Source organism: Lontra canadensis, unplaced genomic scaffold (genome assembly GCF_010015895.1).
Source record: "Lontra canadensis isolate GAN:19392208 unplaced genomic scaffold, GSC_riverotter_1.0 scaffold2, whole genome shotgun sequence".
Classification (NCBI taxonomy): Eukaryota; Metazoa; Chordata; class Mammalia; order Carnivora; family Mustelidae; genus Lontra; species Lontra canadensis.
In genome coordinates this window covers 33,844,817-33,869,788 of record NW_022630996.1, presented here as the reverse complement: position 1 = coordinate 33,869,788, position 24,972 = coordinate 33,844,817, and the positions used below count along the sequence as shown (strand labels likewise).

At 45.9% G+C, this 24,972-nt stretch overlaps 1 protein-coding gene across 1 annotated transcript in view; it reads right to left on the bottom strand.

Annotated features, from left to right (window-relative positions):
* Nucleotides 1–3,831: 3,831 nt before the first annotated feature.
* AOAH (acyloxyacyl hydrolase) overlaps nucleotides 3,832–24,972 on the bottom strand; it is a 158,448-nt gene continuing 137,307 nt past the window's right edge. Inside the window, exons 17-21 of the mRNA XM_032871529.1 lie at nucleotides 21,221–21,279; nucleotides 21,073–21,132; nucleotides 19,686–19,782; nucleotides 13,881–13,957; nucleotides 3,832–4,497 (exon numbers count right to left, since the gene is read on the bottom strand). Coding sequence (XP_032727420.1) covers nucleotides 4,369–4,497; nucleotides 13,881–13,957; nucleotides 19,686–19,782; nucleotides 21,073–21,132; nucleotides 21,221–21,279 — 422 coding nt within the window. The 3' untranslated portion in view covers nucleotides 3,832–4,368. The remainder of the gene's footprint in view (nucleotides 4,498–13,880; nucleotides 13,958–19,685; nucleotides 19,783–21,072; nucleotides 21,133–21,220; nucleotides 21,280–24,972) is intronic.

Genomic DNA, 24,972 nt, shown 5'->3' with positions numbered 1-24,972 from the left:
ATTGGCTGAATGATAAATGTTATGACCAGAGACTCACAGGAACATAACCCTCTATGTCCCCTAGGAGCGATGGTTCATTATTTGCTAATTCAGTGTTCAGAATGACTTAATGAAACATAACTCCTATGAATAATGAGAATTGAATTGATTATATCTGCAGCAAATGGAATGTGATATGTAAATATTTGTGACGAAAATACAGCTATTTTGTTGCCTACATTCATAATAAAAGGAAATGCCGTTTTAGAGGGTCTCGAATACAATTTTTCCCCCACTCAAGTTCCCCTAGGCATTCTAAATTCTGGGGGAAGTAGGGTTCCCATGGGCTTTAGTTAAGAATCCCTTTTTTAGTGGAGTTAACGGGGTGAGAAAGTGGGATGGGGAAGGAAGCCATGTTCCTGGGGCTTAGGTCCTGCTATGTCATGTGCCGATACAAGTAGCATACAAAGATTTTTAGCTGATCTACTCTGGCTAGGGGCCCTGGAAATTTTTCTTTCACCAAGGCTTGAGCCCAAAAGGCTCTCTCCCAAATGAAAAATGCCCAGGAGTGGTGGTGGGAAGAATAGAAGTTCTTAATAATTGTTCATATGGAAAATGAGCAGCTCTATTTCAATAGGAAAGGGCTAGACAGGTCTTCAATCTGAAAGTAGGAGAAACCAATGAAAATAGAGGGCTGGGTGTTTAGATGAAGATTATATGGGAGCCCAAGCCTCCCCACCAATGGTCCCTGGGAGAAAGGCATCTTCTCATTAATGGCTTTTCTTTCTTACCCTCTCACATCACAAGTGTGAGCCAATGGGGCAAATTTAAATGTGTCAAAAAACAGCCTCCATTTTTTGTTTTGTTTTTGAGTAGCAAGAAATAATGAAGTGTGACTTGGAAGGCAACTGTAATGTCTCCTTCCTTCTTCATTCATTCACTTGTCCACTCACTTTCACTCGGTACTACTTACTGATCACCACTTGTGGGACAGGCATTGTTGTAAGGCTGTGGATACAGGAGGGAACATGACTGGCCAGGTTCTCATCTCCTGGAGCCTCTCTTCCAGTGCATCTCATCAGGAGGCCACTGCAGGGATGGGGGAAGGAGATGGAGAGGGATGTGAGCCCCCCGGAAAAGTCCTTCACATGCCTGAGGCTAGCACTCACACACTATGATTCTGAAAACATGGAGGCCGAAGACAGGATCTCAAGAGGCACCAGTGCAGAAATACAAGATAAAAGTTGCGCCCTGCAGCTATCTTGTAAATTCTGAACACTCGGGAGTTATGAGAAGTACACAAAGCACCTTATAGGGACAGAACATCTCTCAGTCAGAGAGGAAGATGTGATTGAGTCTCGAAGAAGGAATGTGTTTGGATTGGTGGAGTATAAAGATGGAGGCAGAAGTTGACTCACTTCACCCATGGGCCCCTGATCCCGGGGTGAGGGCCTGGCCTTGGACTTCAGTTCTTGAGGAGACAGTAGTGGTATTTAGCACTTACTTTGTGTAGTATTGATGTTTTGTTAAAAAAAAAAAAATGTGAGATGGGAGTGCCATCTGTTCCCACCCTTGATTTTGGGATGTCATGCCCCAGGAGCGAGGAGGAAGGCCCGTCTGCCTCCCCACATGAACCTGTTCAAGTGGGGGAGGGGAAATATGGTCCTGGTAAAACTGTTCCCCAATGTGGGGGCTTCTGTCCCTAAGAGAATTTGAACAGGGAAAAGTGGCCAGGCCAGAGATGACTTCTAGGGTAGGAAAAAGGAGGCGGATGGTCTCAGGATATTTCAGTCTGGGAACCTCTTCTCTGTACTTTCTGAATCTCCCTATTTACTCCACACTTTTAAAACAACTCTAGTCCTTCAGGGCCTTCTGGAAAATGGCTAGGCCTAAAATGAATTCTCTATCCCCCCAGCAAAAGCAAAAGCAATATGAGATTATCAGCTTCACAAGTAGCCTGGAAAGTAGAAGTTAGAAGAGCAATAAAATAACTTGAAAGCATCTTAAAAAGAGTGAGGATTAAATAGAATTTTTTCTAAAGGAATACAAAATTTTAATGCAGTGTTCTCTATGTATGTCTTGAGACTACCTGCTTAAGATTTAGGATTAAAAAAAAAAAAAAAAAAGAACCAAGAAAACAATGCTATGACAAGTATTGGTATCTTGGTCCTTAACATAACATGAGATGTTGGAACACCAAAACCAGTGATGGACTTACCAAGACACTGTTAGTGGACACATGCCCCAAGGAGACAGATAAGATTTCCGTAGTCTCACACCTTCACACCTTATATGCTCCGATTCACTTTCCTCATTTGTATTTCCTGCTGGAAACAAGAGGCCTCCCGCTGGCATGTTGGTGCCCTGTTGATCCATCTCCCCAGGACATGTCCTGGTCAGGCTGAAGTAAGGGTTCTGTCCAGGGGACAGAAATTAATGGGTCGACAACATTTTAAGTGTTTAGGCCCCTAAAACGGAACTGGCACACCATCTGGCAAATTAATTTTGTGAGCTGAGATGGATTGACCACGAGTCTAAAAGAGATTAAGTTTAGGGTCCCTTCCAAAGCCTCGGAAGGGGCCCAAGCAATGCGTTCGCATGGTTACCTGCTTGTAAAATTGGCAAAAGCAGGGTATTTTAAACACAATTGCTGCTTCTCTTTATACTTTCTTTTCCATCTGGTGGCTGTGGGCTAGCTACGGGAATTTTGGGGCAGCGGAAGTGGAGATCCATTTAGGGTGGGTGTACGTGGAAATATTTATGTGGTTTGTAGTCATTTCTGGGCACAGCTGGGTGACTTTCAGGTTCACCAGCCTGGTTATAAGAGTGCAGGGCCGATGGGCAGCTCCCAGCACGGGAAGTGGTGGATCACGGAGGAGAAAACAGGTGTAAAAGGAACAAAGCCAGACACTGGTCCATGGACAGTGGACTGTAAGTAGATTTGGTTTGCGTTGATGTCTAGTTGAAAGAGAAGCGTCTGCATATCAGGAGTATATTCAGTAATAACGCATACACAATTCTGCACATACCATCATTTTAACTTTGTCTCTATTGAGACAAAGACTTAGGTGCAGGTGGTTTATTTGGAAAGCATCCCAGAGAGCAGGAATGGGGGGACAAGGAGAGTGACAGAGTAGAAGGAAGCACCATTGACGGCTTTGTTGCAAGAACAAAGGGGCTGATTCTGCCCCTGAGAAGACACTGAACGCCTCCCCAAACTGACCATGAAAGGAAGTGGCTGGTGCATTTATTCTCTGGCTCCTGGGATCCCTGGAGTAGAACAGCCCCACATCTCTGGGCTGTGGCAAGCAAGCTCCTGAGGGCAGAATGTAGGAAGACGTGCCCATGTGAAGTTGGGTGCTGGCAGTGCGATGAGGGCCTGGGTGTACACCTACATCCTCTGACCCCCCAAATCCACGGCTGCATCAGAGATGGGCAAGGGAGGTGAGACACCAACGAGAATGGTGTCCAATAGAATTTACCAGAGTTCCTGGGCTTATATGCACACAAAACATGAACAATACTCCAAATAGGGAGCACAGCTCTAACAGCTCTCACTCAACAGAAATTTGATAAAGACGCTCCCATTTGACAACAATCCTAAAAATGTACATGACTTTACCAATGAGTTCGGCAGCTGAAAGAAACTCCTCTAAATTATCAATAAAAAGCAATGCATTTTTGCTTTTCTGTTCTTTCTGTAGACCATGATATCACCAAGTCATTGTTATAGGGAAAGATGATGAGATTATGCAGCCAACGAATGTAAGAAAACCTTTTAAAGGAAGAAAAATTGTCATTTTTTCAATCATCTGGATTTTGTGGGGCTTATGTTATTTGTCAATTTTTAAAAAAAAAATTTGTCATTTGTTGTGATTTCTTTTCTTGTTCTAGATAAACATTCAAGTTTGTACCAAATTTTGTGTTTGCAGTCTTGTGTTCTCTTCTGAGCGTCCTTGGCAGCCAGCCAGCAGCCTTCCCAGGGGCCACCCCAGCTTGCTGGCCATCTCAGAGAAGCAGCAACAGACCGAGGTTCAGTCCTGGGGCACCAAGACCCCGGCTAAGTTGCTGAGCATTGCTGGACTTTGAATTTGTTTTTAGAACAATTAGTATTAGAGGGCAGAGATACCCTCTCTTGCTTGGAATGGCAGCTACAACACTTTATTAAAGGTGATTTGAGGGACAAATGGAGGGGACTGCTCCCTGAAACACTCAGCATCACACTGCCATTCAGATAGACTCCAAAATGAGAGAAAAGCACTTTGCAAAGTTGCTGCAAAAGAGGGTCCTATGGGCCGGCAAAATGGCAGCCCCATAATCATCCATTGAATGAATTCACCCAAGTTCTTGCTTCCTTGAGCTTCCCAGGAGTGGGTCTCCTAGAGGCACTCAGTGGCCCCCTTGGTCTCCAAACACCTGTTCGATCTGAGAGTTGAACGGATTCTCCTTTCCCAGAACCTGGGGCCACTGGAGCTGCACCTTCTTCCAGAAGCGATCTGCCAACAGCTGGGAAGCCACCTGCAAGAGAGAACCCAAAGGAGGAACAAAAGGAAAATTATACCAAAGTAAAGAATTTAGCAACAGGATTTACCATATTCTTTGTTGGTGGGCAGACTCTGGGATGGTCTCCCATGTTTCCTCGCTTTGTGTCTTTGTAGAATCCTTTTCCCTTGCTGTGGGTGGGACCTATCACTTGGTTCTAATCAATGGAATATGGCGAAGGTAAAAGGATGTCACTTCAGTGACTGTGGAGCATTATCTAAGACTCTGCTTTGCTGGCTGACTTGCTTGGGAGACTCTGTGGGGTTGACGAAGGGAGAAGGCTTGTCGGGAAGCCTGCAGGGCAGGGGCTGACATCCAGCAAGAAGCTGGGTCCTCAGTCCTACAACCACAAGGAAATGAATTCTACCAACAACCTAAGTGAATCTGAAAGCAATTCTTCCCCAGTTGAGTCTCTGAATGAGGATGGGACTGGGCTGACACACCTGGATTTCCACCTCGTGAGACCCTAAGTAGACGCCCCAAACTGCCTGCCTCACAGAAGCTATGATTTCTGCGTTGTTTTGAGCTGCTAACATTGAGGTGATTGATTTTTTATTTAGTAACAGACAGCAAATGTATGTTTTCATTTTTCTGCGGACAGCTAACATCTAGTGCAGGCCTAAGGCCTAGGTTTTGGAGATTAACAGGGTAAGTCTTTCCTTCAAGGAACTCCAGACATACAAAATGACGCCACCAAACCCACCAGGGGTTCTGTCAACGCTGGAAGGGGAGGAGGTGCCGGCTCTGCTGGGGGAAGTGACAGGTCCTCCCTAAAGAGAGTGATGGCTGAGCTGTTTTCAAGGGGGACATTCCCCCAGATGGGTGATGTGGGAAACAGTGCACCTTGTGGAGGACACAGCCTGTGCAAAGGCACAGAGGTGTGGAGGAGAATGGCACGTTGGGAAACCAAGGATGCCTGGGAGACGAGGCTGCAGAGTCACCAGCTGAAGGAGGCTATAAGCACAAAGAGAGTTGCTGGGGTTCTAGGGTGAGCCCTGTCCCTGGCTTTTCCTGCTTAACGTCCACCCTCTGGTTGCTTGGTTTTATGGCAGGTTTCCCTTTACTCCTAGTGTTAGCAGGATCCAGTCTTGGTTGTCTAATCCTCTGGCTCGTCACTAAGATGACTTTGATGAGGACTCTTTCTCTGCAGATAATGCCCTTCTTTAGCAGATGGGGCCTGGCCAGGCCCAGATGTCCTAACTTGGCTACATTGGCAAAGGGAATGCTGACAGAGAAATGTAGTTGCTGAAGGCCTTTTGGGGGGAACGCACTGTTCAGAGCAGGTGCTCAGGGATGTCCCCAACTTTATTCAGAAGCACATGGACATTGTCCCCAAAGGCCAGGTCCTGTTCACCATCCAACAGGTAGTGTTGCCAGGTCTTTGAGGGATATTAGGCAGTTCCCCTCAACTCTCTGGGCTGCAATTCTCTCACTTGCAAAATGAGTGGGCTAGAGTATATGGTTTAAAGACCTTTCTGGGTCTAAACTGCGTGTAAGGTTTTAGCAGCTGTTAGAAAAAACTAGAACTGGTTACGTTGCTACATTAAATACCCCCAGTATTTTAATATGTTCCTAGGCCTTCTGAGCTGGACCCAAGTTCTGTGTATCCAACACTGTAATCTTGATCATATCCATGTGGTGCCTAACAGAAACACACCCTGCCACCCCTACCACATAGAAACATACCCCCAACACCTCACCCTCCAAAACTACGCACCACATACCCCATAGCCATCCTCCCCCATCACAGACACAGACACACAGACACACACACACTCAGGCCTATGCCCATTCCCACCTCCTCTGCTCCCCCTCCACCTCCCTTCCGCCCCCAGGATAACTATTAAGCCCACAGGTTTCCAGGAACGGGCTGCTCCTGTCTCAGACACCAAGCGATCAGCATCTTCTGAAGACAGAAGGCTGGTCTTGTGGCTGTTTTTCCTGCTATTTCTCAACAAAGGAAGCTGCTGCCAGGTCTGTGGAAAATTACTGGCTCTCCTGTTTTGTTTTCTGCCCTTCTGCTATGTGGTACACCTAAGCTGTCTTCCTAACAATTATATAAAACCAAGACATTTGTGGTTATTTATTTCCCAATCTAAATTAATAAAGGAGGAGATGGGGTGAGGATAAGAAGAGAAAAGTTAAAAGGAAAGAGCTCAGCTTTGTGCACGCGGTAACTCTTCGGTTTGAAAGCAATTAGTTGGCTGTCACTCTAATGGAGATGAAAATATTTATGAGTGTGCACTGCTAACACACTGAGTCTAAAGCGAGAGCGACATGGTTATTATTAAACTAGAGATTTGGGGTAAGATGACCCACTCTCATCACTCACTCATGTGACAAGCGTTTACTGAGCATCTACTGTGGGCTTCTCTTAGGACCAGCCTCCTGTTGTAACTCCTATGATACCCAGGGCAAGGCACGGCCACCCTTTCCCCTCATTACTCTGGGTGAACTATTCCCTGAACACGAATATTCTTTTGTGCTTCCCTGGTCATGGTTTAAAACAGTAAAGCAATCCCTATTCATGTGAGAAAAATCTGACAAGACAATTAAGCAGAAGGAGAAAACAGAGTAAGTGAAAGTTATCTGTAATTATAATAAAGAGGGAGCCCACGTGCACACACGCACACACACACACACACAGAGGCACACAGAGAGTGGATCCTTCTGTAAATATCTGACGGTCTGCTCTTTCTGAGGTATAATTTACACACAGTGGAATTAACTTCTTGGAGTAAACAGCCGCGCGAGCGTTGACAAACGCATACGGTTGAGTCATCGCCCCCACGGTCTGTAATCCGCTTTTGCTTGCTTCCCTCTGTATTACGAACGTGTTTCTGCGTCGCTCAAGGTAGATCTGTATCACGGTTTTTTTCAGGGCGCGGTATTCCATCAGCGGCGCGCGAGCTCCTTCGGCTGGAAGGCGGAGACTCTGGGCACCCACCTCCCCGGCGTCCGTCCTCAGGACGGGGAGCGGAGCCCGAGCACCTGGAGGGGGTTCTGAGACTGCGGGGCTCGCCTGCCTCCCACGCAGGTGCGCGGGTGACCTCCCGCCCAGCGCAGGGCTGGCCAAGAGGAGGTTCTGGTTCAGGGGGACTTCCCCGTTAACGCAGTCAGGCCCGTAAGTGTCTCTCCCTTTGCGGGTGACGCGGCGTGCGAGCTCTGGCAGCCCCCGCTGCGGTGCGTGCGGACCCCACTGCTAAGTCCAACAGGTGGGGCGGCTCCCGTGGGCTACCCTCTGAGGAGCCCTGTTGCCTTTTCGCAGGTGTTCCTGCAGTCCCAGTGCTTCTGTGGGATACGGCCACCCTCACCTGTCCGCCTGCAGGCCCTGCTGCTGCTCAAAAGCTCACGGTGCCCATTCCACGTGGGGGCTCCTGGTCCACTCTGAAGGCTCCTCTTCAAAATTCTCCCAGAAGGGGCAACAAAGCAGGGGGACTTACCCCGCCGTCGACTTAGGTGGGTCTGGCGAAAGAGATCTTCCAGGGCTGATGTGCGGCCCTAGAATCCCCCAGGATGGAGGCAGGAGTGCCCGGAGAGGGGAAGGGGAGGGTGGGAACCTGGCGCAGTTTCTGGAAGAGCCACTGGAGGTCTTCTAGACTCTCTCTCCCTTCTGATGACAGCTTTTAAACGGAGCCACGCTTCTTCTCTTAACTATAGTTGGACTTATGCCGAGCTCCTCTCCAGGAGAGCGTCTGGTCCTCCCCGTGAACACACGCCGTTGGGTCCGCCCCACAGGTTCCTGAGACACACCTGCACACCACAGAGGCCCAGCGGGGCTCACAGCTGGACGCGATCCAGGATCCCTTCGCATTCCTACTTGATAAACTAATTTTATGTATTTTGCTACAAAAATAGAACTCATTAGTAAGACAACTATAAAATCAAACCCTGAACAGTAACTACCTTTTTATAATATTAAAAAAAAAATGCAATTCAAAGCAAGATTGCATAGGTTTCACCAAAAACTTATCATCCCTGATCCCTTTAAAGTTGAACCCTTGCTAAATTTAACTCTTGGGTTTTATGAGACCAAAGTCAAAAATAAACTCTGAATTTATTTTTCCTGTAGGAAGAACATTCTGGGCTATCTTGGTAAAACTGCTTTTAAACGCCTGCAGGGAAGCCCTTACCACGGGGAAGGCAGGCATGGCTCTGCTTCCCTGGGCTCTTAATCTGCCCAGAAACATCATCTATTGGACCCAATTAATTTAATTTTATTTTTAGTGAGATCGAGAGAGAGAGAGAGAGAGAGAGAGCAGACAGGGGGAGGGAGAGGGAGAGAGAGAATCTTAAGCAGGCTCCATGCCCAGGGCAGAACCTGACGTTCAGCTCCATCCCAGGACCCTGAGATCACAACCTGAGCTGAAATCAAGAGTCAGACGCTCAACGGACTGAGCCATCCAGGCATTCCTGTCCCATGTAAAGCAACAACATGTCAGTGGTGTAAAATGTATTTAAACATTTACGTCTATGGGAAAATGGAAATTCCCAGCTCGGCCCTCTCTGTGCTGACTCAGTGTGTCATTTCCAGAGCCACTGTTGCTAGCTGGCTTATGTCTGAAGCAAACTGAACAGATACGGTCCTCGATGCACGGGCAGGGCCAGCCCAAAATGTTTGAGGGTTCCCTGGCCCAGGAGGCCCTCCTCTCCACCCTCCCCACTGCCAGCATCATTTCCTTCTTTGGGGGACTCCACAAGTCCACTCAGGACCTTGGGTTCCCAGGGACTTACCAGCTGAGATAAACAAAGAGCTGGAGGCTTTAACATTTAATAACCAATTATATACATAATAAATATTAAAGCCAAAGATATAAATACAATTTAAAACCAATCCACTGATTAGTATCTTATGTCTGCTTCCAGCGATGCACAAGGTTCAGGGTTCAAGAGAAAGGAGGGGAGTTAATGTCCTGGAAAATTTATTGCTTGCAGGAAGAATTTTAAGAGGCTGGTTGGAGCTGCTACTGACATCGTGAGAGGAGAGGAGGTGGTCTTGCAGAGAGCTCTATGGGGCAAAGCTGCTAAGGCAGGAGGTATCAGGGATGGTTAGCTGAGTGGTCTCAGAGTAGACAAGGACACTGGACTTGATGTATGTCTGTGGCTCTTCCAATATTTTCTGTTTACTGTTGTCTGACTCTAGGCCCAGAGGTCTTTTAAGTACCAATTCAGAGGCTTAGCTTTGCAGAGATTTTTAAATATTTTTAAATAGAACTGCTGTGGCTTCCACAGGCCACAGATCTAGGTCTTGGCCATATTATTTCTTTTATAAGTTGAACTTTCTCTGTATCTGGTCAGTGGTTTCTCAGTCAGCTATTTTCCCCTCTCTACTATACCTGCTCTTACTGGAGGTGTCAAATGGTCTCCTGGGTCTCCTCTCTAGGGGGTCCTTCTGTGATGGGCCACGGTCACAAGTTGAGCCCATGGGCCAGTCTCAACCCTACAAGTGTCTCTAGTTCTCAACTAAATACTGATGATTTCCAAACTTGTGTCTCCAGGCCAGGCCCCTGTCCTGAGATCAGAACCCATCAATTTGATCTAATGGTGATTTAGACATTTCCATCTGGATATTGTGCAAGCACCCCAAATTCAGAATGCTCAGAACTGCCCCCTTCCTCTTCGGGGTTCCTTGCCTTGGTATTTTTCACTTCTGTTTCTCCAGATGCCCAGTCCTGTGAGTCATCTCGTTCCCACCCACCAAATCCCATCAACTGTCAAGTCCGGCATTATAACCTACATTCCCCTCTCCTATTGAAGAAGATACTTCTTAAAATTCTGGTTCTACATTTGGGCAGTGAGATGAAAAGGTAACACAGTTGTCAGTCCGTACTAAGATTTTTTTCTATGCCTGGTTATTTTCCATTAAAATATAAGCAAAGGGTTTAGATGGTCGATACAATTTGGTCAAAATATTTTAGTGTAACAATCATAAATTTGAACTGTTCAACACAACTCATGTTTATACTTAATTAAACTTGCCTTCCTAAGAAAATTGGAGCAATTGAATCACACTTCTAGTACTTCTCTTGTAGGGTTTTAGGAAAAAAAAAAAAAATTGGCCAATAGGATAAAGTTTGCTCCCTCCTTGGTGGTTACAGGCCAGCACCAACTGTTTTTGCTGAGATGTACAGGACTTGGTGGGCGGACATGTGAATGTGGCCGGAGTCTACTCCTTTTGTTGGTATTATGTCCATGCCATTAATGTGAGGCCCTTAGACCAACTTTGCCCATCTGGAAAAGACGTGGACTCCCATAGCTCCCTATATTTTGTGGATCATTTGCTTACGTGTGTGTGTGTGTGTATGTGTGAGTACACACATGTGTGGCAGTTTTAAGTTATTAGTTTTTAAATAATAACCTAAGGTTCTAAAAGGAGCCATCAGTGCTGCCTCTGCTGTAAGGGGCATCATCCGGAAGGGACCTTGCGGGTAGGCCGAGAGGTTCCTCTTCAAGGCTTTAAGTCACAATGTGCTCAGCGGCTCACATCTGTAGCTTCCGCCTAGACCCCTTCCTGAGCTCTAAGCTTGTATATTCTCTGCTAAAACGACACCCCCCATTTTGGATGTCTTGTAGGCTCCTTTAATGCAACATGCACCAAACTCCTCCTCAAATCACCCTGCCCTCTGTGTTCTTCACCTCAGCGAGCAACAGAATCATCTCTCCAGTTTCCCATGTCATGCTTAGCATCTCGTTCTCTTCCATGCTCACGTCCAGTAAACGGCCATGTTCTGTTGATTCAACTGTGGGAAACCAGCCAGTGCACACCTTTCTCTTTCTCCCTACTCCCCTGGGCCACCACTTCTCACACACAGAAGCACCCTCCAGACCGTCTCCCTGTCTCTAGGATGGGCCCCACCACACTATTCTCCAGTTGCTACCACAAGTCTGGTTATTTTTCTTTCTTGCATGAAAACCTTCAGTGGCTCCTCCTTTCCCACAGGAAAAAGGTCAACCCCCCTACAGACCTTATGTGATCTGGTCCCTGAGTAAGTGTGCTTGGTTGCTCTCTCTCAACCCCACGCCCATACTCTATGACCCAGCCATACTGCAGCACTTTCATTTCCTCCAACATGCCCTGCTGGATTTTTTGATTTATTTATTTTATTTGCATGCAGGTCTTGGCCCATGCAGTTTGCCCTGATCAGAACACTTTGTGCAGCCCCTCCTTCTTCCCCTGCACTTGACTAGCTCCTGCTCTTAGCTCCGAGTGAGGTCCTCTGAAAACTTTTCCAAACCCTGCTCTCTCCCATCCCACCCCGCAGAATACTCCCATAGCCTGGTGCTCATGCGACTGGAGGCGTCAACCACACTGTATTAATTGTCTGTTCATTTGTCATTCTTCGCCTCTAGACTACCATCTCCTTAGATGTCAGGGGCATCTTCCTGTTGACTCTTGAATTCTCACTGTGTTAGGCACTCATTAAACATTTTTGCATGGCAAGTTGCAGTCTGGACTCTTTGGCTCAATATACGATAAACAGGCAGGTTTTATGCATGGCTACCCACCGTCGCTCATTTTGAATGTGGCTTCAGCATGCCATCGTGGACCACCAGTACGGGAACAAATCTCTCAGGAGTAATGTGTGATTATGGCACACATTGATTTTCTGCTTTTTTATTTTTTAATTAATTAATTAATCAATTAAAAGTAGGCTCTATGCCCTATGTGGGACTTGAACTCATGACCTTGAGATCAAGAGTCGCATCTTCTATCCGACTGAGCTAGCCTGGTGCCACCCCTCCTACCTCTGCCCCAATTTTCAGCTTTTGACCCTGTTCTAAACGATCAGTTATAGGCAAAGCTGTTTCAGTGCAAGATAGACCCCTAATGTGACAGACTTTGAACCCTAATATTATTTTAAGTGTCAGGGACAGGATGGTCTTTTGATGGATCAGACAAGTATGTCCCAAAGGATAAAAATAAAGCCATTTTTGACCTTCTCCTTCTTAGTTTGTTCCTAATTAACTCCTTCTCTGACATTTCTTCATATCCACAATTCTCTCTAGAATGAGAAAAGTAAAACTCTGTGATATGCAGGAATGACAAGAACCACTGCCTAATTATTGCCAGAAAGAAGGTCTCCATATTAAAAATCATCCTAAGACAAAAGTCATCATTCTATGGGGAGCAGACTCTAATATTTAACCAGCTTCTAGCCAATAATTCTGTTGGATCAGTTCATCTACACGATACACAGGGAAGTTAGATATTCTGAGGTACATTTCCTAGATTTATTTTTTCAGTTGTTTAATGTGGGAAATGGGCATTTGATGCTCACTTCCAATTTACCCAGCATTTATGGGACTCCACTGTTTATTCATTTGTAGACAGAGTGGCACTCTCTTTTGTTTCTTCTGAGACAGTTCTTAGCCCTGCCTGGGCACTCTGAGAGCTTGCAGCTTGAAGGAAGGTGGGCTGTCATTCCATTCAGGCTCCCAAGGGGATGATCAGCCCTCCCTGTGGCCTGGCTGACCACTGAGACCAAGGCTACCGGGAGAGCACACCAGGACTGCTTCTCTGGTTTAGACCCTTGTCAAGGCCACGTCATCCTTACTAAAACTAGGCAAGAAAGGCTAGAGTCGCAAAGGATTGCCAGCTTTTCAAAATTTGAAAAGTGGCAGGACTAATCCCATACTTACTCCTTCCTTCCTTCCTTCCTTTTCTTTTTCTTCTTTCTTTCTTTCTCTTTCTTTCTTTTTCATAAATGAAGAAATATCACAAGCAGGTCCAGTATATATGACAGATAAAAGTAGAGCTTCTCTGGTTGAAGTTGGGATAATGAGTGGGGTGAGCACTGGAAGGGACAGAGTCCCACGCACCAGCTCCTCTAGCTCTGTGAGGAGGCCAGATTAGAACTACTTTCCAGAACTGAACCTTGGAATCTTAGTTAAGAAACAGCTCTTACTGCAGGATATTGCTATGGACACTGTTTTTCTCTCATCCAGTATCCTTTCTGGAAAGATCCATAGAAGAAATTTATCATAGGTCTCGCTTCCAGGAGTCCTTGTGATTTTTTTTTTTTGAGTATTTGATTTTTTATTATTAGTTTTTATGGAGGCTATGACATATGCCCTTTTTATATCAGCCCCTAGAAAACAGAGCCAATGTTGTAGGCTCTCGCTGGCAGGCTGTGAGGACTGCCCCGCACACGTGACAGGAAATGCAGGAAGCCAGGCATCATTTCGATCTCACTTGCCTTTTATTCTGATTTTCAGTTTGTTTTAATTGAATCGTCTATCTTTGACACGTGAGTACATCTTTCTGGAATAAAAGGGCATAAAGACAAACATATGGATGCCTGACTATATTTTACAAGGAACCTAATAGCCTTCAGCAACTGCCATGTGACCGCACTTACCTCATTGGGGTGGAATCCATCGACCGGTTCAATGAGCTGCCAGGGCTGCCCGCCTCGCTTCCGCCACTCCTCTGTGACTGCAGGGCACACACAACCAGAGGGTTAGCGACCCGCTTCTCTAAGTGACAGTCAGTGCCGGAGAGCAAGGACCACATGGAAAATGTCAGAGCTTCCCACAGCCTGCCTGGCTGATCTTACTCAGTCGTGGCTGCTCTGGGCTGTTATCTCGGGCCGGAGGCTTTCGCAACAGAAATGACCTTCCCATTGTTTGGTCTCTCTCTCTCTTTTTAAATTTTCTAACTCAGGAGGAAAATGTGTGAGGGTGTTGGGTGAATGTGGTTTGTGCAGGGAGGAGGGCGGTGGGAAAAGGTGAGCTCTGAAATATTCAACACCAATGTAAATTCATCTCATTTCTCAGTGGGAGAGTATCGCAAGAGAAGGGGGAAAATTAAACATTTTGTTAACATCTCTTTAGGTGGGCTGCCGTTCCCAGATACTGCTTGCATATGTCAAGCCATCACCATTAAAAATCATACAGTTTCTCAGAAATATAATTACATGAAATGATCTTAACATCACATTTAGAGTGAGTATGGCTACCGAGGAAATATTGTGAGCCCCAAAGTGTCAAAAAGCATTAAAACAGCCCTTCAAACAGGAGTAAGAGACCAAGACTGTCAGATGCTCCAAGACAACGCCACCAGAAACTCTCTACCATGATGTTATACAGTCAGGAAGAACTCCTCAAGGAAATTTTGAAATCCCTAGAGAGCCTCCAGAGAGAGAGATTTGAAGCTGGCTTCTCCCAGCGTCACCCCCGCCCTCACTTCCTTGGAGCTCAGAGAGGGGAGCAGGCGTGGCTGCAATTTTTCTAGCTCCTCCCTCTTCACCCCATGAAGACTCAAGAGCAGGAATGTGTGCCCTCTTGGTTCCCCCCATCATGCCCCAAAGGAAGGAATGGAAATTCTACCAGAAGCTTTGACTGTGCAAGTGAAGGCTGTCCCAGAGCTGAATCAGCACCATGCTGCTTTTGTAATTAGCCCTACTATCGCAGCATGCTACCCCTGCTTGCTACCAAATCCCTGTTCCCTGAGGGGCTGCAAATACTGCTGCCCTTCCCAGAGCTCAGAAAAAAAAAAAAATCCTGCTGGTGGTCTGAAGTCCTACACACAGGACCACCAATTCCTTTTGGCTTCCTCTCCTGCAAAATGGCCACCACTGACTCACTCTTCCATATTTTGCGTCCGGCTGTTATTGGGAGTCAGTGATAACATATTCCTTCCTGCCAGGAAACATGTTTCTGCTGCTGCACAAGTCCCTATCCCTCCTCACTACAAAGGAGTCCAGTCTTTAGAAGAACTGGCTTATCGTAGAGAATAATCCAACAGGCATTAAAAGAAATGCCGCAGGTTACCAAGGCTACAATCAGTCTATTCAGAGTGAAAAACATCATTTTCCAATACGATTATTGTGTCTGTGAGGGTTACCCATCATTGCAAATCTGTAGACATCAGTATTATAACACTTAAAGAGAGAATCAGAAACTCACAGGCAAGAGTTTAAGGTTTTATCTGTATCTGTACTGTGACCAGTGCTAGACAGAGTGACCCTTTTATATTTGTTGATCTCAGGGGGAAATTTTGCTTTCTTAGAATAAATGCAATACCACTGGACTCTATTTCTTCTCTGATTGGTTTTATTTATTTAACTTTAAAAAAGATTTTATTTATTTATTTGAGAGAGAAAGAGAGAGCATTGAGGGAGGAGGAGGGGCAGAGGCAGAGGGAGAAGCAAGACTCCCCACTGAGCAGGGAGCCCCACCTGGGACTCGATCCCAGGACCCTGGGATCATGACCTGAGCCAAAGGCAGATGCTTAACTGACTGAGCCTCCCAGGCGCCCTCTGACTGATTTTAGAGGAGGAGATCCAAGCAGGGGCAGCATGGTAAGTTGGTCTGTTTTCTTCCTGCCTGGGACCACAATTAAAAATAGGTAAATGGAGCACCTGGGTGCCTCAGTCAGTTAAACAGCTGCCTTCAGCTCAAGTCATGATCCTAGGGTCCTGGGACCAAGTCCCACATTGGGCTCCCTGCTCAGCAGACAGCCTGCTTCTCCCTTTCTCTCTGCCTACTTGTGCTCTCTATCTCTTTGTCAAATAAATGAATAAAAATCTTTAAAAAAATAGGTAAATGAATTCCTGTTTCTTCAGAAGACCTGAATTAAACGTCTTGGATAATCCCGAATGATCTCTTGGGATTTGATGCATGACGTATTTTCTCTGTCTGCAAAGTCAAGGCAGCTCTGCGAATGACCAGCGTTTCAACAGAAGCCACTGAAGAAGAGTCACAAGCACTCGGAAGCTCCGGGATGAGCAGCAACACTAGCAGATACTTAAAACAAGAAATCTGGATTCCGGTCAGCACCCGGAAGTCATTGGCTGTTTTACAAACAAACACGTGGGGAGAACTAAGAACCAAGTTTACTCCAATTGAGTTGTCTTGGAAACGGAGGGCAGCTGGTATATTTAAACTGTCAGTGTGAAAATGGCCTTGTCAGCCAAGTGGCATTTTCCTTCCTCTGTTCGGGAGGTGCGGTACAGAAAAAGAAAAAAAGGGTATCACCTGCTCCAGCTGGGGTTTCCTGAAGGGAGGAAAGATTGCTGCCCCTGTTTAGCTCATAACCAGTTAGAGGATGAGTCAGCAAGAGACAAAAAAGAATCTTTGGAGATGAGCAATAGCCCTTCACTGTGGGACTGACGCTGTCAGAGGGGAGAACAGATAGGCTCATGCCTACCCTCAAGCGACAGCGGCCCTCAGCGGCGGTTTGCTCGGTCACAGGGGGTGGAACAGGCCATTTGCTATGAAAAATGGGGATGTTTGTGAGGCAGTCGTCAGCTCAAATACAGCACTGAAATGAGAGGGGAGATTTCCATGTGACCTGAAGACTGCAGGTTTCAGGGGCGACTGGGTGGTTCAGCAGGTTAAGCATCTGCTTTGGCTCAGCTCATGATCCCAGAGTCCTGGGATCAAGCCCCGCATGGAGCTCCTTGCTCAGTGGAGAGCCTGCTTCTCCTTCGGCCTGCCGCTCCCCCTGCTTGTGTTCTGCCTCTCTCTTTCTCTCTCTGACAAATAAATAAGTAAAAATCTTAAAAAAAAAAAAAAAAGACTACAGGTTTCATAAGTGGCTATGTGGTTTTTATGCCTGGTAACCTAAGTCATCCACAGGTATGATCGCTCATGGGAGGTGGGTTGGACATTGGAAGAGAATCAACATTTATTCTTCTATGATAAGCCCTAGAAGAACGTAGTGGAGCACATACAGATGACAGCGGTGGTGGGAGGACGTCAACTAACAGGGTTCTCGCTACATCGCAGTGTTGTTTCAATCCTCACACAGCCCGGGGGATTACACCCCCCGCCCCCCCCACCTGCTCCCTGGCTTATTGTTATCCTACACAAAAGAGAGCAAAGCAGAGTGATTATCTAACTACTCAAGGTTACGCAGTCACTCTGTGTCTGAGCTGGGATTGGGGCACATTTCTCTCTGGTGCCAGAATGCTGGGCTCTATCTACAACAGTACATTGTACCGCCATGAGTTCTGGGGTCATGTGCTTCGCAGGGATGGCGGTTACCCATGGAGCTGGATCTGGGAGTGAATGAGCCTCCTCTGTACTGGCTGTTCAAGGGGGGCAGATCATGGGCCGCCACCTCCTCTGCCTGTAGGCTCCCTCCCGCTGGCCCTGGATGTCTTCCCTGGAGCAGTGCCCCTAACTTCATATGGAGAAAGCAAAGGCGGCCCTTTGCCAACCTGGATCTTCAGGTTTGATTTTTAATAAAGGTCTCTCAGGAAAGTCCCTGACCTGCTGATGATTGTTGCCAAGTAAGGACAAATATGGAGGAGGCTTCTCAGTAAGATGACCCACTGCCATTTGGTTTAGAATGTTCCATTTCACTGAACTTTTAGCTTTTATCCTGCATTTACTGTTGCTATGAGGACAAGAAGGGGCCGATGAGCCTCTGCTTTATGCCTGTGAGGTCATCAGTGGGAAGTGGGTAGCACTGGGTCAAGGGTAAAGCTCTTCTCCCCTATCCTTCGTGAGGATAAGGGCTGTTTTGTTTTTTTTGATGGCGATATTCCCAGCACCTACACAGAATATGGTAAGACTCAGTAAAACTCAGATGACTAAATCCTTAACCTTGGAGCATTACAGAGCCCCATTTATTAAATTGTAACGTGCATACGGGTCATCTGTGGATTATGTTAAAATGCAAATTTCAATTAGGTAGGCCCTAATTAGGGGTGGGGCCTGGGGTCTGCATTTATAATGCCCCCAGGTCAGGGGGGTGGGGGGACGCTGACTGCCCTAAGCCACATGTTGAGCAGCAAGGGTGTGAGGGGACCTTACTCCTTCCTGGGCACCTGCTATGAACCAGGCAGGGCATTTAGGAGAATTACACATTTTTTTCCATATAGTCATCACAAAGATTTGTTATGTAGATATGGTAGCCCCATTTCCAGATTTGGAAAGAAAGGAGAGTTTAGACATGTTCAGGGAATTGCCTGCATTCCCAGAGACAATAAACGACAGAAATAGGGTTTACTTCGGAAAAGGAAAAGTCCCATGTGAATGTTCGACTTTATTATATTTTTAATAACTTTATCTATATTCAAGGTTGATGATCGTCAAAGATCACTTGGTGGTGCATTTGTTTACACCAGGAATTCATTAATGAGTCTTTAGCTCTGCATTTTAATGAGAGGTTATTTATCAAAACGTCTCTCCCCAGGAGACAATTATGTATCACCTAGGCAGGAAATCTAGTTAAGGGAGATCAGTCCTGTTGAAAGGCTGTTCAGGATTGAAGTACAAGTGTATGCAATGCAATACGTGTCAGCTAATGTAAAATTTGATAATTCATGATGGCCATCTGCTTCATTCCAGCTGCTGGGTCTGGGGAGGTTGGTGGCAGGGAGAGAGAGATGATAAACTCTGGATGAGACCTCTTCCATCATTTGCATACACTGTAAAGCTTTCCATTAGCATCATCTCAGCTGGCAGTCAATCAACAGGAGGCTTTTCTCTTGTATAACAAGTGCTTAGCCATGAAAATGAGGCTGGGAGGATTAAAGTCAATAAATAACAATTTTCCAGAGTTAAGACCTAAAGGATAAATCAGTAGCTCTGATAATCACACCCATTTTTGTGTGGCCACTCCTCAATGACCCCCATATTCTGACAGAATGCTAGAAAACAAAGAGCGGTGTTCTCTCCAGAGAGCTGGGAGAGTGGACACACTTTGCCTCCGGCAAATCCAAGATCCCTTCCTTAAAGGCTCTGATAAGTTACATCATGTGTGGGGGTTGGGAATCTACACTGCAGCTGAGTCCCAAGGTCATTCCGTGTCCACACAGGGGAGGCACTCACTGCCTTATCCCTCATTCCTGCCACACTCATCTTTAGCCCACAGGTAAGCAGAGCATTGGTGAACTGGCAAGAATGATCTAGGTGATTCCACTGATCTGCTGGCTCCCGGCCCAGAGCTATCTCCAACTGGTCACTGGCTCTGTGGCTTCAGGGATTCCAAACTGATGGTGTAATGAGGTGATGGTAAGCTTCCCTCCTCCCTGAAAGGGCCTCACACTCCATCTTTCTTCAGTACTCGGAGCTGTGAGTGTGCCCGAATGTGTGGGAATCACGCTGCCCAATCCACTGCCCGTTGGCTTATAAAGGTTTTGCTCAGTCAGACTCTAAACTGTGGTGGCTACTTCTGTCTTGTGTCAGTTCTGACTCCAAGCAAAACTTACCTTCTTGGAAGTCAAAATCCACGTAGAGAAGATCGAAGTTCGTAAATTTCTGGCTGGCTGCAATTTTTTTCAGTGTATTGGAGAGTTGTTTTGCTCTCTGAATACAAAAGGAACAGGGAGAATTCCATGAAACCTAGACTTTAGTGAGACAATTCAGGCAGAACAAAGAAATGGATAGTCCCCACCCTCTCTTGGAGCCATCAGCGGAGGGATGCTGCCTGTGAAATTCTAGTCATGCACAAACAGCTAATGAACATACAAAACTGTTAACATTCATTAGGAATCAATCAGTGAAAATTAAAGAAATAAGATAACCCTTCTTTCCCATGGGATTGGCAAATAAAAGATGGATAATCATGATAATATAGAATATTGCCATGGGAGAGGTGACTGAGAATGTCAATTTGTTTTGCCTTTCTAGAGAGCAATTTGGAAATGGGATCAAACCTTAAACGTGGCTTACCCTTTGACCCAATAATTTTTCTAAGAATGTGTCTAAAGGAAATAGACACAGTATAGAAAGAAATATAGATCTTACATACAGGTTCATCGTAGTGCTATTTTTCATCACAAAAAACTGGAAACAACCTATCTGTCCAACACTAAGTGGCGAAATAAATCGTGGTACATTCATATGCTGTATGCTTTAAAATGATTACAAAATCATGATGTGGAGGAATCACTTATGAACATTGGAAGGCACAAAACAATATGTGTACTCTGATACTGTGTAGGCAAAAATCCCCCAAATATCTATGAAAGTAATACAGGAAAGACGTACATACATATTGACTTGGGTGATGGGATTTGTGGTAATTTTTGTTATTATTCTTTGTGTCTCAGGTTTTTTATATTCCCTAAGTTGTTTTTTTTTTTTAATTGAAATATATTTCTTCTGTAAAAAAAAAAAAAAAATCAATAGGTCTCTTACAAAGAGATTACCCACCATCCATGAAATAAGTACATGGACCATGGATCCCCTCAGAGAAGAGAGGAAGGTTACAGAGCACCTGGTCCTCATGTACCTTGAGGGAAATACTGGTTGTCTGTGCGCCTAGCCTTGCTCACTCCTCTGTCTACAAATATGCCTAGGACCAGCTTTAAACAGGGTATACATGTGTCTATATATGTGTGTGTACAAGAGAGAAAGGCACACCACAGAGACAGCGACTGAGAGACAGTCAGAGCCACAGACCCAGAGCATGGCAGAAAGAGGGACAGGGCAGCCCACATGCTCTTGGCTTCTCAAACACACTGGCAGTTGGATGTTTTTATTCATAGCTTGGAGGCCCTTGCCCTGCCCAGATCCCCTCCCCAGTGGAAATGCTGCAGTAAACACAAGAAAGAACAATCAAGGATGGTATCAGAGGAGCTGTTAGAGTCCCACCTCTGAAGTGAGAGTTCGGAGCGTCTTGTTGGAGGACATCCAGCTGTGGCAGGGGCTGACCTGAGAGTAAGAAAACACGGCTTTGATTACAGAGGAACCAGGCCAGTAGCAGGGAATGCGGCCTTGGAACAAGTCATTGTGGGCTCACCTGGAGACAGTTCAGGAAGGAGTAGAAATGTGCATAGGTCACATCCTTATTGAGCTGGCCTGGAAGACACAAAGAACTGGTATGTTGTACTTGTTCAGATCTAGCAGCCAACTAGGGACACTTGTGGGTGACCCTGCCTTTCCTGAGAAGGGTGGCACTTCCAGGGACCTGCCCTGAGTTTTCATTCAGCTATTCCTCTTGAAGAAGGCCTGAGTGCCCTAGAAATCAGACCAAGCTGGGGAGGGGCCCTAAGAGCTTCTTCCCCTGTTTGGACCCCAGGTAGAAGGATACAAAGGCCCCATACAGACTGGAACACCGCTAACAAAGGACTTGCAGAGCAATGGCTCTGTCCTGGCAATGGTGTGACATGCTAAGTTCCTACGGGGTATGAAGAGCATTCAAGGTGGTCGTTGACCAAACCCTCCTTTGTGTCTTTATGCAACACTCAGATCTGCCCAGTTATCCCATGATGAGGACCTGCTGGGACATTCTGGGTGTCTGAAGTTCTGACCATGCACTTCCCTGACGTTTGGTAGACTGAAAGCCTCCAAACGTGCATGGGTGGCTGTTGGATGGGAGAGGACAACTCGTCCTATCCCTTCACAGCCTGGTGCATATCTTATTTGGGCCCTAATTACTAGCTCTAATTTATTTTTTGGTTTAGGTGAAGAGGTACAGAAGAATAAAGGTGGGGGCACCCAGCTTGCACAGCTGGAAGAGCTCGCCACTCTTGATCTCAGGGTTGTGAGTTTGAGCCCAACACTGGGCATAGAGATGACTACAAAAATAAAATAAAACTTGAAAAAAAAAAAAAAAAGAAGTGTTAAGCACCATATGAGTTCATCCAGAGTATTTCCAAACATCAGTTGTAGACCCAGAATCTGTGGGGGTTATTTCCTCTCTTTTTTCACACACCTCCCCACTTCCCTCACCTCCCAGCCTATCTACCCCTGGGGGCGATTTGACTTTCATGGTGTGGCTGAGACACAAAACCCAGTCCCTCCCAAATCTCAGGGGTGAATTACTGATGTCTTTCTCATCCATTAACACTTCTCTCACACTTGAAAAAATAAAGGAAAATAATAGGACCTATCTCGGAGTGAAAGGAAAGATTGAAGGTGATAGAACACAGTCTTATTTTTCACTTATACCTCAGATCAGTTAGACTGAAAGATAGATTCAATTTTCTTGTCATAGAGGAAATATGTATTCTCTCTCTGTGTGGGTGAGTGAATCCCAAGCCTGGAAAACCACAGGGTTATTATCGCCATTAAAGTCACAATGACACACCAGGCCTCCTCTGTTCTCAAAGGTGTCTGCATCTTTGTATTTTGGATGAATCCCAAGCCACTGGCTTCTGCCTTTGCTTTCATTTTATGCTCAACATGAAGCCTTGAGCTCTCATCTTTCTCCAAGATCCTGCTTTCCACCACTGGGGCTTCTTTCCCTCTCTTGGATATGTGCACATGTGTGCATATGTGTGTGTGTGTGTGTGTGTCCCTGTCTGTCTCAGCCTAGCCAGCTACAGTGACTAACACCCCCTACCTGCACTCCCATCCTCCATCCTGTGTCCCAATGACTTGGCTCTTGCCTCTGTTGGTACTCCCTTGAGCTGCAGCTTTCCCTCTGCCATCTTGTTTTGTTGTGTTTGTTCTTGTTGGGCTGTGGCCTTGTAATTAAACTTAGGTAGCTTGGCTGGAGCCCTGTTGACATGCTTGGCCCTGATGACTCCCCTCTCCCTGAGAATTGGCCTCTCTTTCCCTTGCCCAGTGGCTGAAGTCTTTTTAACCTGTGTGTGGTGTCACCTAAGGCCTGACTATAAGGAACACTCTTGCACTTCCCTTCCCACCAGCAAGGCTAGATTGCTCTGCTATCCAGAGGGACCGGAGTTTGTCCTGCTACTGGACACTGGGGATTCATCTGTAGGCTCCCATCTAAGGACTAAGTCTAGCCATAGCCTTGTCTATCCTGGCCTACTCCTCTCTCCCTGCTGTTCTACTGCTGAGGTCCCAGCACACATTAGGATGAGACCACAAGGTGTGTCCTCCTTCTGAGCCTTCTCTCCATTCCTGTCCCTTTCCCCCCATCTTCTTGCTCATCTGGCACTAGCTCTAATTAGACAAGGTTGTTATAGGAAAAATTCTTAGTTGAGTAGATAGGTCTGTTGAATAGGATAAGGGCATGTTAGCTGCAGTTGGGAGGGAACTGGGAAAGGTATAATGAGTTGGTTTCCCTTCTCTCCAGGATTTCTGCTATGGAAAGTAGGGTGACTCTGGAGATGGCCATGTGGAAGGTCAGCTGGGCTTATAGTTTAAAGAAAGGGAGGAGGGAAAATAGTTCTTATGCTTTTCTCCACCTATTGGTACTGTCAGTTGGTTATTCACGCTTTCCTTTTAGGTATTACTTTTCAATGGTATTCTTGCATATCGAGGAGCCTTGGTATAAAGATTGAGCTCACCTACATGTTGTACCTATAAAGAAGCAGTCTGCCACATTCTGGTCAGAAAATGAATCTGGTGAAGAAAGCTGGTCAAAAATTGCCCAGGACAGGGGCAACAGGACTGGAATTATGAGGGCTGAGGCACTATAAGTGAGTGTGTGTGTGTGTGTGTGTGTGCACGCGCGTGCGCGCTCATGCGCATGCACAGGCACAAGGAGTGGGGAGCCAGTGGGCTGGCCCAGTGGCCGCCATATTTCCCCTTGAAGATTAGAGGGCATATTCTTCCCCAACTAGCTATAGTAGCAGCTCACGTCTCAGTCTTTCTTAGTTCTTTAGGGCAAAGTCTTTGGCATTTACTTAACACTGGTGGGATTGCAACTCAGATAAAAGCTTAGTACCAACAAAGATCAGCCTCCATGAAATACCATCTGAAATTATATAGCCTTAGTAAAACCACATGAACTCAGACAGGAGGTAAGCCAGTAATAAAATAAGGTATGCTACAAGGAACTTTAAAATATATTAGGTTTCAAGTTTAAGAGTAATTGGGGAAAAATTAAGTTGTTGATATTCTGTGGCAGAGGCCTTTCAAGGAAGGTCTACATGCAGACGTATCTGTGGCAGCAATCCTGGACTTTTTGACTGTAGTCTTCTGGAAACTTCAGGTAGTTCCCAGAATGCCCATGGCTTGTGCCAATCTCAGTGGCACAAGGTGTTTTCACTGATAGGATCTATACAGTATTTTCCCCAGTGGAATTATCTTTTCTCTCTTTTTTGAGGACAAGGACACCATTTTAGTATCAACTTTACCCCCAAAGCACATAATAGGTCTCTCAGACATATTTATGGAAAGACTGACTTTCTGTGCACCTGAATGTTTATAGCAGCAATGTCCACAATAGCCAAACTATGGAAAGAGCCTAGATGTCCATCAACAGATGAATGCATAAAGAAGATGTATATATATATATGTGTGTGTATGTGTGTGTGTGTGTGTGTGTGTGTGTATATATATACGTATATATATATATATATATATATATATATATATAGGAATACTATGCAGTCATCAAAAACCAAAATCTTGCCATTTGCAAGGACGTAGATGGAACAAGAGGGTATTATGCTAAGTGAAATAAGTCAACAGAGAAAGACAATTATCATATGATCTCTGTGATATGAGGAATTTGAGAGGCAGGGTGGGGGGGTCATGGCAGGAAGGGAGGGAAAAATGGGAAAAGAGGACCGGGGAGGGAGACAAACCATAAGAGACTCTTAATCTCAGAAAACAAACTGAGAGTTGGTGGAGGGG